General features: G+C 54.2%; 1 protein-coding gene across 1 annotated transcript; it reads left to right on the forward strand.

Annotated features, from left to right (window-relative positions):
- The first annotated feature begins 2,201 nt into the window (after positions 1 to 2,201).
- LOC136570584 (zinc finger protein 436-like) lies at positions 2,202 to 5,190 on the forward strand. Its single transcript, XM_066571048.1, has 3 exons — positions 2,202 to 2,773; positions 2,874 to 2,996; positions 4,992 to 5,190. The coding sequence occupies exons 1-3, from the start codon at positions 2,202 to 2,204 to the stop codon at positions 5,188 to 5,190; spliced, it is 894 nt and encodes a 297-aa protein (XP_066427145.1).
- The last annotated feature ends 9,157 nt before the right edge of the window (positions 5,191 to 14,347 follow it).

Below are 14,347 nucleotides of genomic sequence, written 5' to 3' on the forward strand. Positions count from 1 at the left end.
TCCATCCCCGCTCCTGCCGCGGGCTGCGAGGGCTGCGGGAACGGGGCACCGAGGGTGTGGCTGCTGCTGGGGGAGGAGGAGGAGGCAGGTAAGGGCAGGGATGAAGGGGGAAAAGGAGGTGGGGTTAGGGGGGAGGAGCAGGGGGAGGAGGGATGGAAGAGGAGGGATGAAGGCAGAGAGAGCAGTGATGGAATGAGTAGAAGGAAGTGGGGTTGGCAAGGAGGATGAGAAGGGATGGAAGGGGAGGGATGGAAGAGGAGAAGGAGGTGGAGATAAGACAGAGCAGGAGGATGAGAGGGATGGAAGAGGAGGAGCGGGAGGAAGAGGAAGAGGAGGGACAAAGGCGGATTGAGGCTGAGCTGAGGGAGCCAGGCCGTCGATCCCTGCCTGAATTCGCAGCCCCCACCTGTGGGATCATCGCTCTCCCCATGGCTCCTGTGAGTGGGGAGGGGGAGCTCGGCCCAGATAGCCTGGGGGGGTCCCTGGGTTGGGTTTTTTGGGGGGATGTTTGGAGAATGAAGAAGTCCAAAGCTCAGCGGAAAAGGCCCCTTGGGGGGACATCGGGGGGTGGCGGTGGCGGCTGCCGGCAGAGGCAGCCTGGAGGAGCAGAGCCCTGTGTGCCCCAGGAGCCCAAAGTGGGGAGCCCAGAGAGGGGGGAGCGCCGCCATTGGCGGGAGCCTCAAGAGCCTGGAGAGGGGCAGGGGGGACTCCTTGGAGCCGCTGCAGCCCAGAGCAGAGAATGAGGGGAGAAGGGAGCCCGGGAGCCCAAACAGCCCCGGCATCCCGAAATGGGGAGAGCGAAGCGGGGGGAGCTTTTGGCATTGCTGGGACTGCCCGCAGCCTGGGCAGGGCGGGCACCGAGGAGTAGGGGGACCCCCAATCCAAGCGTGACCCCAGCAGCTGGGACAGGGGGGAAACCCCAAAGAGCAGAGGGGAGGGACCAGGGACAAGGAACTCCTAGGACGCTTTTTCAGAGCTGAATCTTGGTGTTTGGCAAGTTTTTCTGGAGCCCCATGGCCGGTGACTTGTAGAGATGGAGTCAGGCAGAGGGACCTTCAAACTCAATGTGTGTTGGGGACGGTGAAACAGGAAAGCCTTATAAATATGATTGTCTGGCAAAAGATTTTGACAATATAGAAAGTATAAGGAAGATTGAAATGAAAGCAAATTTTGAGATACCTCAGTTACTGAACAACTGGAAAACAATGGTGTGGCCCAACTGAAGGTAATCCCCTTTTAATGAAACAATACCCTCTGCTTGCAGACAGATCCAAGGGTCAGAGCAGACCCCACTAGCTCAGGAGAAGGGATCCAAAGAGGAGTTTTTAGGGTTTAAAATGTAACACAGTATGGTGATGTAATGATTCTTACAGGCTGTATGCAAATGCTATAGGACTTGTATATTGTACAAGATTGGTTAGTGAGAAATAAAATATTCAATACAGAAGAAGATTTATTGTATTGTAACGGGAACCTCGCTCTCTTACGTTTTTCCCCTTTTACTCTCTTACCCTGTCATCCTCTCTACCCCTCTCTTCTCTCGGGCCTGCTCCGAGCTGTGCCTGGCAGCTCCAAGCAGGGCCCTGCCCCCAGGCCCTTTGCAATAAACCGCAAGTTCCAGGGCCTGGCTGCAGAGATCTCTCGTCTCCGTCCGTCCCGACCGTCCTACCCCCTGACGCTCCTACAAACGTGCTCATCCCTTGTTTTCCCCAAACCAGGATTTCCCATTGCCAACCCCAGGGAGGCTGTGAGGAAGAGGAAGATGGCCCGGGACACTGGGGCAGGTGAGGAGGAAGTCAGTGCCCCTTTCCCCTCTGTGCTGCTCCATCTCCCAGCCCAGCACAGCCCCTGGCTGCAGCTCAGCCCTGGGGGGATCTCCTTGCCCTTGCCTGTGGCACGGAGGCAAATCCCATCCTGTCCTTGTCCTTCCTCCCCCAGAGCAGGAGCTGAGCATGGAGAGCAGGGAGGACAAATCCCCGTGGCAGAACCTGGTGGCAGAGGCCGTTTTGAGCGGCTCCATGGCGCAGGAAGCCAACGGGGAGGAAAAGCCCCGGAGCTGCCGCACGAGGAGGGGCTGCAAATGCAGATGGCGGGGATGTGAGGGGGAAAGAGCCAGCCTGGGCTGGGAAAGCGGCCGGAGATGGAGCCAGAGCTCGGAGCTGGTGCTCCATGAGCAGCTCCATGATGGGGAGAAGCCCCACATGTGCGTGGAGTGTGGGAAGAGCTTCAGGTGGAACTGCGACCTGATTGTGCACCAGAGGATCCACACTGGGGAACGGCCCTACGAGTGTGGGGAGTGTGGGAAGAGCTTCAGCCTGAGCTCCAGCCTAATCAGGCACCAGAGGACCCACACTGGAGAGAAGCCCTACGAGTGTGGGGAGTGTGGGAAGAGCTTCAGGTGGAACTGCGACCTGATTGTGCACAAGAGGAGCCACACTGGGGAACGGCCCTACAAGTGTGGGGAGTATGGGCAGAACTTCAGCCGGAGCTGCCACCTAATCCAGCATCAGGTGATCCACACTCGGGAGAGGCCCTTCGAGTGTTCCGTGTGTGGGAAGAGATTTCAGACCAGCTTCCGTCTCCTCTGGCACTTTCAGAGTCACACAGAGGAGAGGCCCTTCCGCTGCCCCGAGTGTGGGAAGGGATTCAAGCACAACTCCACTCTTGTCAAGCACCGGCGCATCCACACTGGGGAGAGGCCCTACGAGCGTCCCCAGTGTGGGAAGAGCTTCTCACAGAGCTCTAACTTGACCAGACACCAACGGAGGCACCGGTAAGGGCAGCTTCAGCCAGAGCTCCAGCCTGATCCTGCACCAGTGGATCCACACTTGAGAAGGGCCATAAAAGTGTTCCGAGTGTGGGATGTGCTTCAGCCAGAGGTTAAACCTGATCACACAACAGATGACCCACACTGAGGAGAGGCCCTACGAGTGTTCCGAGTGTGGGAAGAGCTTCTCCAGGAGCTCTCACTTTACCCAACGCCAACGGAGGCACCGGTAAGGGAAGCCCTGTGAGTGCCCCGAGTGCGGGCAGAGCTTCATGCGCTGCTCCAGCTCCATCCCCCACTGGAGGAGGCACTTTGGGCACAGCCCTGGTCACGCACATTCCCTGTGATCCATGTTGGGAACAGCCCTGGCTGCTTCTCCTTTTGGTTTGGCCTTAATTTTCCTCTGCTTACCCTCATCCTTTAAAAACACCCCAAACTGGGTTAAATGAAGGAAATTGATCGAATATATCTGCAGTTCCATTATTTCTCAGTTGTTTTAGAGGGAATTTAGGATGTGGGGACACATTCTGTGTAGAGTGCTGCTGTTGCTAAGAGGCAGGAATTTGATCTCACCCTTCTTGTGTTGCTGAGAACTCCTCCCGTGACCCAAACCTCAACTCCACCCTTGGGATACCCTATAAAAACCCCACCGCCCTGCCTTTGCCCTGTCTTTGGGGGGTAAGAAATGGATTCCCAGAGGATCAGCCCTTTTCTCACTGCATTCCCAAAGGATCAGCCTCATTCTTCACTGGATTCCTAGAGGGCCAGCCCTTTCTCACTGGATTCCCAGATGATCAACCTTTTTCACTGGATTCCCAGAGGATTCTGCCATAACAACCTTTGCTCGATGATCTTAGTCTCCCATGACATCAGCCTATTGCATATTCATAGACTTTTTGCATATCCATAAAGTACTTTACATTTTCCAGGAACAAAATTGGCTTAATCCTGTTTGGGGGTCCCACCCCCCTCCCAGCTCAATTTTGGGGTCCCAGCCCCCTCTTTTCCCCATTCTCCCTCCCCTTTCCGATCATTTCCTCAATTCCCTCCCCCGTGTTTGGTTTTGGGGGCTCCAGGCCCCTCCTGCTCCGTTTTGGGGTCCCGACCCCTTTTTGGATTATTTTGGGGTCCCCAGCCCATCCCCAGGGTCACCTTCCCTCCCTCTCCAAATTCCGCTCCTCGCAACTGATGAGTCATCAGCGAGACACGCTCTGATTGGCTGGAAATTACCCCGCGCCGTCTCTGATTATTGAACGCAGTGAGAGGCCTTGGTCTGTGCCTGGCAACTGATGAGTCAGAGTCGGCCCGGGCGGTGATTGGCTGAAAATCGCTGAGTGGGGCCAGTGCTCTGAGTTTCTGCCCAGCAACTGGATTGTCATCAGTGCTGCACGTTCTGATTGGTCGGGATCCGTTTTGGGGTGGGAATTGAGGAACTGGGGTTACTTGGGGTTTCTTTGGGTTTATTTGGCGTTATTTATGGACTATTTGGGGTTTATCTTGGGTTTTACTTGGTTTATTTTTGTTTCTTTGGGGTTATTTGGAATTAGTTGGGTTTATTTGGAAGTATTTGGGTTTGTTTGGGCTTATTTGGAAATATTTGTTGTTCTTGGGGTTTATGTTGGTGTATATGGGGTTTTTTAGGTTTAGTTGAAATAATTTCGGGTTTTTTGGGTTTGATTTGTTTTTTTGGGGGTTTTTGGGGGGTTTTCTGGATTTGTTTGGGGTTATTTGGGGGCATTTAGGTATTGTTTGCGGTTATTTGGGGTTTATTTTGAGTGTTTTGCGGTTAATTTGAATTTATATCGAATCTTTTGGGGTTATTTGGGGTCATGTGGAGTCAAAAAATCCAGGAATGTTTCTCCTGCAAAACGGGAATTTTTCCTTAAGAATCGGAGAGTTTTTCCCCAAGAAACTGGGAACGTTCCCTTAAAAATTCCAGACTTTTCTCAGCCTATAGCGGCGCGCCCTGCCCCAAACCATCCAATCACCGCGCTTCATCTCCCAAAATAACGAATCACGGTGCACCCCGCCCTAAACTAACCAATCACCACGAGTCTCCCCTCTGGAACACCCCGTGCGCCGATCCAACCAATCACCGCACACCTCCCCTCAGCAAAGCCCGCCTCCCCTGCCCCTCTCCTGTCAATCACTGCGCCCTCTATGAAACCAACCAATCACCTCGCATCTCCCTTCAACCACTCCCACCCTCCCCATGCCGCTCCAGCCAATCAGAGCTGAGCCCGAAGCGGCGCCCACTGACCCCGGGGCCGGGCATGGAGCGGGTGCCCCCTCCCCCCCCGCCGCCCCCCGGGACCCCCTCAGGGACCCCCGGGAGCCGCCCCGGGCTCGGGCGGGTCCTGCGGGAGGCGCTGGAGAGAGCGGGGGAGGCGCTGGGAGAGGACGGGGGCTCCGGGAGCTGCTGAGGAGGCGCAGGAACAGGTGAGGGGTCCTGGAGGGGTCGTAAGGGGAATTTGGGGAGGGGTCTTGAGGACGTTTGGGGTGGATTTTAGCGGGGTCTGAGGGTGCTGGGGGGACTTTGTGGGGGAATTTGGGGAGGGGTCCTCAGGGGGTGTCTCGATCCATCATCACGGACGGGTTTCGTGATGGTTCATGGATTTGATCTCAGGGTGCAAAAAGAAGCGACACGGTACAAGGGGGTTTGCAATGATAATTGAAACAAATGCACCTTTATTGAATGACCACAGCAAAATGTGAGAGAGGGATTAAGGGAGAGAAAAAGATAGAGGAAGAGACAGAGACAAAAGAGAGAGAGAGAGAGAAAGAGAGAGGGGATAGAGCTACCAAACGTAGAGACGAAGTCCTTTGGTCCAGTCCAGTCGAGGATCCGCCTGTTACGTCGAGGAGATCTCAAAGTCTCTTGCTAACTCAGAGGTTTTTATTAGGATAACTCTATTGGAAATTGCGAGGTGGGGGAAACAGATACAATAAAGAATAGATGTAGCAGGTAGTCCATGCTCTCAGCAGTAAACGAGAGCCATTGTCTTCTTGGTCCAGCGGTCACAACCTGCAGGCAAACATCTCACTTTGGTCAGCTTGCCTCCCCCACACACCTTCCCCGGGCTGGGGGTTTCAGTCCCAGTCCTTGGAAGGAGCAGAGGGGCCTTTTCACATGGGGGTTTCATGTCTCACTCCTTGATGGAGAGGCTCCTTACATCTCAGTCTGTCACGGTGCTGAGTATGATCTGTCAGATCCCCTTGAAGGAACCTATACCATGTATGCCCAGGAAAGAAATAATAACCAGGTTTAGGGGGACCCTGCCTGTAGCCAGGAAGAGGCACGGGAAAACCGGATCTTCTGGATGGTGTGGATCCGATTGCCTGGCACATCAGAACCATGAAAGTATGACGCCTTAGTTGATACTGGTGTGCAGTGTACCCTGATACCATCGGGACATGTGGGGGTGGAACCTGTTTCCATTGTTAGGGTGACGGGGGGATCCCAGCAATTGACCCTGTTGGAAGCCGAGGTGAGCCTGACTGGGAAGGAGTGGCAGAAACATCCTATTGTGACTGGCCCAGAGGCCCCGTGTATTCTGGGCATAGATTTCCTCTGGAATGGCTTTACAAAGACCCAAAGGGACTCAGGTGGGCTTTTGGCATAGCTGCTGTGGAAGGAGAAAACATCAAGCAGTTGAACACTTTGCCTGGACTATCAGAAAGCCTATCTGCAGCAGGTCTCCTCAGGGTAGAATAGCAACAAATACCAATTGCCACCTCGACAGTGCACCTCTGGCAGTATTGGACAAATCAGGATGCCGTGATCCCCATCTAAAAAATGATCTGCGAGCTGGAGAGCCGAGGGGTGGTCAGCAAAACCCACTCACCCTTCAACAGTCCCATCTGGCCTGTGTGCAAGTCTGACGGAGAATGGAGATTGACTGTGGACTATCGTGGCTTGAATGAAGTGACTCCACCACTGAGTGCTGCTGTGCTGGACATGCTGGAACTCCAGGACAAGCTGGAGTCCAAGGCAGCAAAGGGGTATGCCACCATTGACAATGCTAAGGTGCTCTTCTCCATTCCTCTGGCAGCAGAATGCAGGCCTCAGTTTGCTTTCACCTGGAGGGGCGCGCAGTACACCTGGAACCGACTGCCCCAGGGGTGGAAGCACAGCCCCATCATCTGCCATGGACTGATCCAGAGTGCACTGGAAAAGGGTGAGGCTCCAGAGAACTTGCAGTACATCAATGGCATCATTGTGTGGGGGAACACAGCGATGGAAGTGTTTGAGAAAGGAGAGAGGATCATCCAGATTCTGCTGGAAGCTGTCTTTGCCATCAAGAAGAGCAAAGTCAAAGGACCTGCTCAAGAGATCCAGGTCCTGGGAGTAAAGTGGCAAGATGGAGGACATCAGATTCCCACTGAGGTCATCAATAAGATCACTGCAATGTCTCCACCAACCAGCAAGAAGGAAACACAAGCTTTCCTAGGCACCATAGATTTTTGGAGAATTCACATTCCTGAATACAGCCAGATTTTAAGCTCCCTGTACCTGGATACCCACAAGAAGAACAATTCCCACTGGGGCCCTGGTTTTTTAAGATTTTCTAAGCCTTCTGATGTTGACATTATTGTAGTGAACTTTTAACTTGAAGTTATTTATTTTCTGTAAATATTCCATTGTTTTGCATTCCTTTATGGAGGAGGAGAAAGTTGATGGACTGTTGGTTTGACCAGTGTCATTGGAGAGGTGGCACTGTCACCCTCCAATCCACTGTCACTCTTGGGAAACTATAAATGTTGGAATCAGAAAATAAACTTCCCTTTTTTCCTTCACCTTGAGAACAGCGGTGTGAGCTTGTGTTTTTTCGTGTCCGATAGTGACATCTGGTGACCGCCAAAGTGTGCTGCAGCCTAGGCTGAGAGACAGAGTCCGGAGTGCCAGTGAGGTCGTGTTGTCCTCCCCCTCTTTGGTGCTTTGCCTGCTGTTCTTGTGGTATTGGCAACCTCTGTGGGTTTCGAGGAGGATTCCCTCCTTTTGGACCTCTGGAGGGGGGTCCTGGAGTGGAAACAGGTCTCCGTTTCCTGGAGTGATTTTGAGAGGTTATTCCTCTGGGCCAGAGAGCGGGGATTCTTTTTGGTCCCTGCGAAGGCGTTCTCCAGGGAGTCGTGGTCTCTCGTGGGGGTCCGCCTCATGGAGGCCCTATTTGATGATTGTACTGTAGACGTGGGATCGCTGCTGGTGCAGTGGAAAAAGTGTGAGGAGCTTTGGCCGGGGTCTGGTTCTTGTACCCCTCGGAGTTCCCAGGGGAGCCCTTCTGTCGCGGACGTGGACGAGGGGGAGTTTGAGTTTCTGTGCGATGTGGAGTCCCCCTCCCTGCCCTGGGACGGTGTGCTGGGGGTGGCGATTTTTCCCCCGGGGTGGACTGGGCTCACAGCCAGCTGGTCCTGGGTCCGGGGGGCAGAGCCCCGTGGGCTTCTGGGGGCTCTGTGGATTCAGCGGGCTGTCCTCACCCCGCCCCGCATGGGTGGCGGGGCGGGGGACGTGCTGCCCACTCTTTGTGCCTTCCCGGCCTTTGAGGGTCAGCCTCCGCCTCGGATTGAGTCTGATTCGGTGACGACTTTTTGTCCGAACTGTGGCGTTTCCACCACATTCCCCATGAGCGCGGCTGGGGCAGGTTCGCCCACCCCTGAGTCGGGCTCCTCAGCGGTGGGGGGGGGGCGACTTTGCCCATCTCTGGGCCGGCGCAGCCTGCTGGGCATGCGCAGTCGGTGGAAGCAGCCGGGGGCGGGGCGTCGGTCGGTGTTCTGTCCGGCCCCGCCCCGGCAGGCGGGCAGCCCGCCCCTCTCCGCTCGGTGGGGGCGGTGCCCGCTGTGGAGTCTTGTGGCTCAGGATGGACGCTCACAGGGGCTGTGCCGGGCTCCCTCCGTGCGCCGCGCCTCTCTCGGTGTCCGTCCCCTCTCCCGTGTCGGGGGCCGGACGCCCTGCGCTGGCCTGCACCGGGTTTGCGGGCCGTGCCGGCACCTGCGTCCGCCGAGGCATCCCCTGCTGGGGCTGCGGCACGAAGGGGCGCTGAGGTGTTTACCTTTAGCACGACTGCTGACACAGCCAGCGGGAGACCGGTGGGTGCCCGGAGCCATGGGGCTTCCTCGTCGAATTTGTGGACGCTTCCCTCGTGCCAGGTGACCGTGCGTCCAAGGAACCCCGAGCGTTTCTGGTGAGAAGCCAAAACTAAGACCAACTGTCTCGGTCTCTCTGCGAGCCTCTCAGGAACCCTCGGCCAGTCCCGAGTCGGCAGACACCAGGGGGCAGCCCCGACACGGCCGACAGCGGGGAGATACTCTCTGTGCCCCGAGGGTACTGAGGGCACCTGGGCTGGTCGCCTTCGCAGCACAAGAGACACCAGAGACAGCGGTAGAAGAGAAAAGGGCTGACTCTTAGCAGGGGTTAATCCAAGGTTTTATTAGGAGTCCCAAAGGAGCTCCTGCAAGTCCTTGTATAGATTTGCACTCACCACCTCAGTGCAACCCACATGATAACTTGGGTTTTTCTCTTCCCAATACCTGAGTCCAGCAGGCATTGGGATGGAGTTTATCTTTGAGGGTGTCTGCCTGCTCCTGGTCCCATGGAGGCTCAGGCACTGGGATGGCTTGGGCTATTATTTGGTGCTTGGGCAAGTACATGGGTGGGTGAGTACAGTGGAGCCAAATGACAAACTGTTTCGGGTCTGATGATATGAGACCCGGAGGAATATTAATTTCCTGGGGTGTATGTTTTGTGTCCCCAAGGACGACATACTTACTGCCAAGAGCCCCGGGAGATGTGCCAAGGTTACATTTAAAGGGAGGTGGAAACCAAAAGTAGATAACATTTTACCAACCTGTAAGTGACCCTAAGGGATGGATGCTGGGGGATAAACATATAGGACAGCGTATGGGGCAAGGCTTGGGGGGCTGACCCCTGGCCTCTGGCTAATCACTTGATGACCTGGACTGAAACTTCTGGATGGAGGGGATGGGATGCTGAGTGATTGACAGAGAGCCAGGGAGGGGTTTGGGGATGATCTCATCCCGGGAGAGGGATAACACAGGTAAATGTGCGGCTGCGCTGGCTGCTGCTGAGTTGGTGGAAGCCCGGCGGATTCACAGCCCAGACCGCAGTGGGGAGCGCTTGCCTGACGCAAAGTCAGTTCCGCGCTTGTGGGTCCAAACCGCACGCAGGTGGCCGCCAAGGAGAGCGCGAAGAAATAAAGGAGGGACTCTAGTGCCAGTAGACAGGGTTGGGTTTATTCCAGCCCAACCAGGGCAAGAGCAGGAACGGAGAGCAGGAGCGCCGAGGGAGGGGAGGCACTAGAGCAAGGAATAATGGGATGACACGAGCTTATAAAAACTGGGGGTGGGAGTGGGTGGATACAGCCGACAACCAATTGGGGAATAAAAAAATTGATACATAGAAAACTGACACGCCAGGCTAGCAACCAGGCAAACCTTGAGGAGGGGCCGCAGCTCCTGCCCAATCACCCGATGCCCTGGTGAGAAGATTCTAGAGAAATAGGATGGGCTGCTGGGTGACGGACAAGGAACCTGGGGTGGGGAAAACAGAGATACATTTACGAAACCAGGGCAACTGGGGAGGGGCAGGAGGATTGACAAGTAACAGTCAGGGGTAGGGGAATTCCAGAGCAGAACTACCTTAAATGAATAAGGGAGAACTGGGATAAATCAAACTGAGACACCACATCTCCCCCTTTTTTGTTTAAAAGAGAGAGGAGATGTGGAAACAATAATTTTTTTTTTTTTAAACTTGGGACAACTACTGAAGTAAAAGGTTTTGAGTTGAAACACTCTTAAGAAACAGTTTCTGGGATATCTTCACATGGGGCGTCGACGTAGGTTGTGTAGAAGTAGGGCTCTTCTTGAATGGAAGTTTCTTCCCAGGAGTTCTCTTCGGGGAGGTTGCCGGAAGCTTCTACACGGAAAACATCTGGAGCTTGAGCGACTTTGGCGATCAATCTCTTGACAAGACCCCAGAGGATCACCCCAGCAATCAAAACAATGGTCAATGTAATACAGACATACAGGATGCTTCTTAGAACTGACCCGACCCAGCCCGAAAGCCCCCACCCTGCAAACAGGTCCCCCAACCAGTCTGAAGTTTGCTGTTTAATGTTGGAAATGAGGCCATGCATTTTGTCGATGGCGACTCTCGCGTCTTCAGCTCGGGACGACAAGTTCATGCAGCAGAGACCCTCAAATTCTTCGCATCGATGGTTGTGGAGCAGTAATAGGAAGTCTATCGCTGCTCTGTTTTGAAGAGTCGCCTTCCTTGTTATTTCCTCATCAGATAGGAGGTCTGAAAGTGCGGCTGAGGTAAAATTGGCTTGCTTTTCCACCCAACACTCTAGGCGGGCCAATTCACCTAGAGATTTTGCGATAGACACCCACGGCAAAAGGATTGTGAGTGCTACGATTTTTGGCTTTGCCCAATGTTCGATGACAGAGTCGCAGTCTGGGTCTAAATCTTTTAGATCTCTTTTTGCGCGGGTCAAATTGGAAGTCAAATCACGACTGTGACTCTTGTTCCGCCAATCATAAATTTGGGTGATGTTGGGGGTCAGCAGCGACAACCGCCCGAAAGCGCAAGGCCCTCCTATATGGTGAGAGGGGATACCTGCCCACGCTCGGTCACCGCAAATCATAAAAATGCGTCGGGGAAGGGCTAATGGTTTTCCACCTGGGGTGGAAGAAAGTGGGATTTTAATGGGCTTCTTGCACCACTGGGCAGCTTGGTATTTGGTATCAGCTGGATTCAGCACTGTGTAGCCTTTTTCCGCGGGACTGGGAGTAAACCGAAATAAAATGCATACAGGGGCAACGGCGGAGCCGAGTAGGTGGAGCTCTTGGGGTTCGGAATCCAAGGTGGCTAGCCCTCGGACTCCATCTCTCCAGGCACTCCAAAAAACAGCAATGGCATCACAGGTAGTAGATAGGGAAAAGGCATAATTGAAGGGAGGGGGCAACTCGTTGGGAGGGAGAGGGATCCCCACAAGGCACGACGACATGGGGTCTTCTGCTGCGCCGGTGTCTAGGCAGATGTGATCTTGTCCCAAAGCTTCTGCGAGAGTACGCCAGACGTTTGCCTTCGGCTGGGGGACGATCCACGCGTGGGTTGTTTGAAGCGTGGACCACAGCATGACGAAGAGCAAGGCGAGGCAGGCTTGAGTATGGGCCATTCCTAGAATAGAACTGAAAACAAACAGGGTCAAGCATGAGGTAACTTAAAGATCGGGTAGTTCCGCAAGGAACGAGTGGTGCAGGTCGAGAAAAGGAGAAGGGGGCTCAGGGGGCCTCCGTCTCCGCCTCCAACACGCGACCTTGACTTGGCCGACTGTGTCCTTGTGTTTCACCTCTTTTGGCAAGTAAGGTCGAACCCACTTGGAGGGGACCCACTTGGGGCCTGAGGGAGTGGAGACGCAAGCGTACCCTCTCCCCCAGGTCACCAGGTTGAAAGGCCCCTCTTTTTTCCAGGTCTCCAGGTCTCTGATAAGGACCGGAGGCCTGGATTTGGGCTGCAACTGGTCATGCTTACCGAAGTGCCGTACTATGGGAGGGTTAAGGTTCTCAAATGAACAATTTAAAAAGTTCAGGGTGAACATTGCTCGTGCGAGGCGGATGTGGGGGGGCTCAACCTTCATTGCCGTTTTTTGACGTTCAAGAACCTTTTTCAGGCTCTGGTGGGCCCTCTCCACCATGGCTTGGCCTGTCGGGGAATAGGGGATGCCGGTCTTGTGCTCTATTCCCCATTGCTGCAGGAACTGGCGCAATTCTTTGGAAGTGTACGCTGGCCCGTTATCTGTTTTGATGAGTTTAGGGATGCCCAGGACAGCGAATGCTTGAAGCAAATGCTTCTCGCAGTCCGCTGCCCTCTCTCCTGTGTGGGTGGAGGCGTAGACGGGGCCGGAAAAGGTGTCAATGGAGACGTGAACGAAGTTCAGTCGGCCAAACGCGGGGATATGCGTGACATCAGTTTGCCACACTTCACAGCTTGACAAACCGCGAGGATTTGTCCCCAGACTCATTGATGGTAGCTGGTGGGACTGGCATTGGGGACATGTCGCCACAATCGCCCTGGCCTGTTCGCGGGTGAGATTGAACTGGCGAACCAGGCCAGGAGCATTTTGATGGAAGCATTGGTGGCTGATCTTGGCCTGTCCGAAAAGATCAGGGAGCGGGGCTACTTGAACAGGAGAGGCAAGGGCGTCTGCACGCCGGTTGCCCTCTGCCACGAACCCCGGCAAATCAGTGTGCGACCGAACATGCATCACGTAAAATGGTTGCTCTCGGTGGGAGACTAAAGTGACAAGTTTTGAGAGCAACTCGAAGAGCTGAATGTTTGAAACGTCCTGGAGGATAGCACCTTCTGCTCTGGACACTACACCGGCTACGTAAGCGGAGTCGGTAACTAAATTGAAAGGTTCAGGGAACCTCTCAAATGCTCTAACGACAGCGTCTAACTCAGCTACTTGTGGTGAGCCTTCAACTATGGCAATGTCTGCCTCCCACCGCTGAGTCTGAGGACCTCGCCAAGTCACTACTGACTTGTAAGATACTCCAGACGCGTCTGTGAAAACTGTCAGGGCATCAAGAGGGGTTCTACTCTGAACTGACTTGAGAGTCAATGTGAACTCTTGATTAAATAATTTGTGGGCTGGCCGATTAACATCAATTTGACCGGTGTAACTGTCCAGGGCTAGCTGTAACATTTCGTTGGTTTCGAAGACGTTTTCAAACATTCTCATTTTTAGATGGCCCGAATCGAATTTTATGGGGATGTGAATGCAGTCTAGATCGCCACCTGCTAGCTCTCTGATACGCGATCTCGCTTTTCGGATTAGATCTGCCACCAACTCGAGTGGCTGCATCATCCTCTTGGACCTGTGATGGCTGAGGAACACCCACTCTATAATTAAGAGGGGGTCCCCCGAGCCTCGGCCCTTGCTTTTCTTGATGTCACTGTCCCATTGGAAAATCAAGCCATGAAGATGTGGCAGTTTCCCTAAGACGATGAAACAGAAGGGCAGGCCCGGTTGATAGCGGTGAGCTTGCCTGGCCGAAATTGCGCTCTGGATCTTTCCCAGTGCTGCCTGGGCCTCCGGGGTAAGGGTCCTGGGAGAACACAGCTCCTCTCCCCCTTTCAATAAATTGAAAAGGGGGGCTAGGTCTTCGGTGGGAATGCCCAGCCAAGGTCTCACCCAATTCAATGACCCACACAGCTGGTGGACATCGGCTAAACTCTTGATATTTGTTTTTATTGCCAATTTTTGCGGAACAATGGTCCGCTTTGTGATCTCAAGGCCAAGGTACCTCCAAGGGGGCATCCTTTGAATTTTGTCTTGCGCTAGTTCGAACCCTGCTGCAATCAACGCATCGGTTGTCAAGTCAAGCGCATGGGCTAGCAGGTCATCGGTCGGCTCACAAATTAAAATGTCATCCATATAATGATGGATGATGATGTCTCCCACGGTTGCATGAATCGGGGACAGCAGGGAAGCGACATACCACTGACAGATCACAGGGCTGTTTTTCATGCCCTGTGGAAGGACTCGCCAGTGGTAGCGC

The sequence above is a fragment of the Molothrus aeneus genome, unplaced genomic scaffold (genome assembly GCF_037042795.1).
Source record: "Molothrus aeneus isolate 106 unplaced genomic scaffold, BPBGC_Maene_1.0 scaffold_35, whole genome shotgun sequence".
NCBI classification, from domain to species: Eukaryota; Metazoa; Chordata; class Aves; order Passeriformes; family Icteridae; genus Molothrus; species Molothrus aeneus.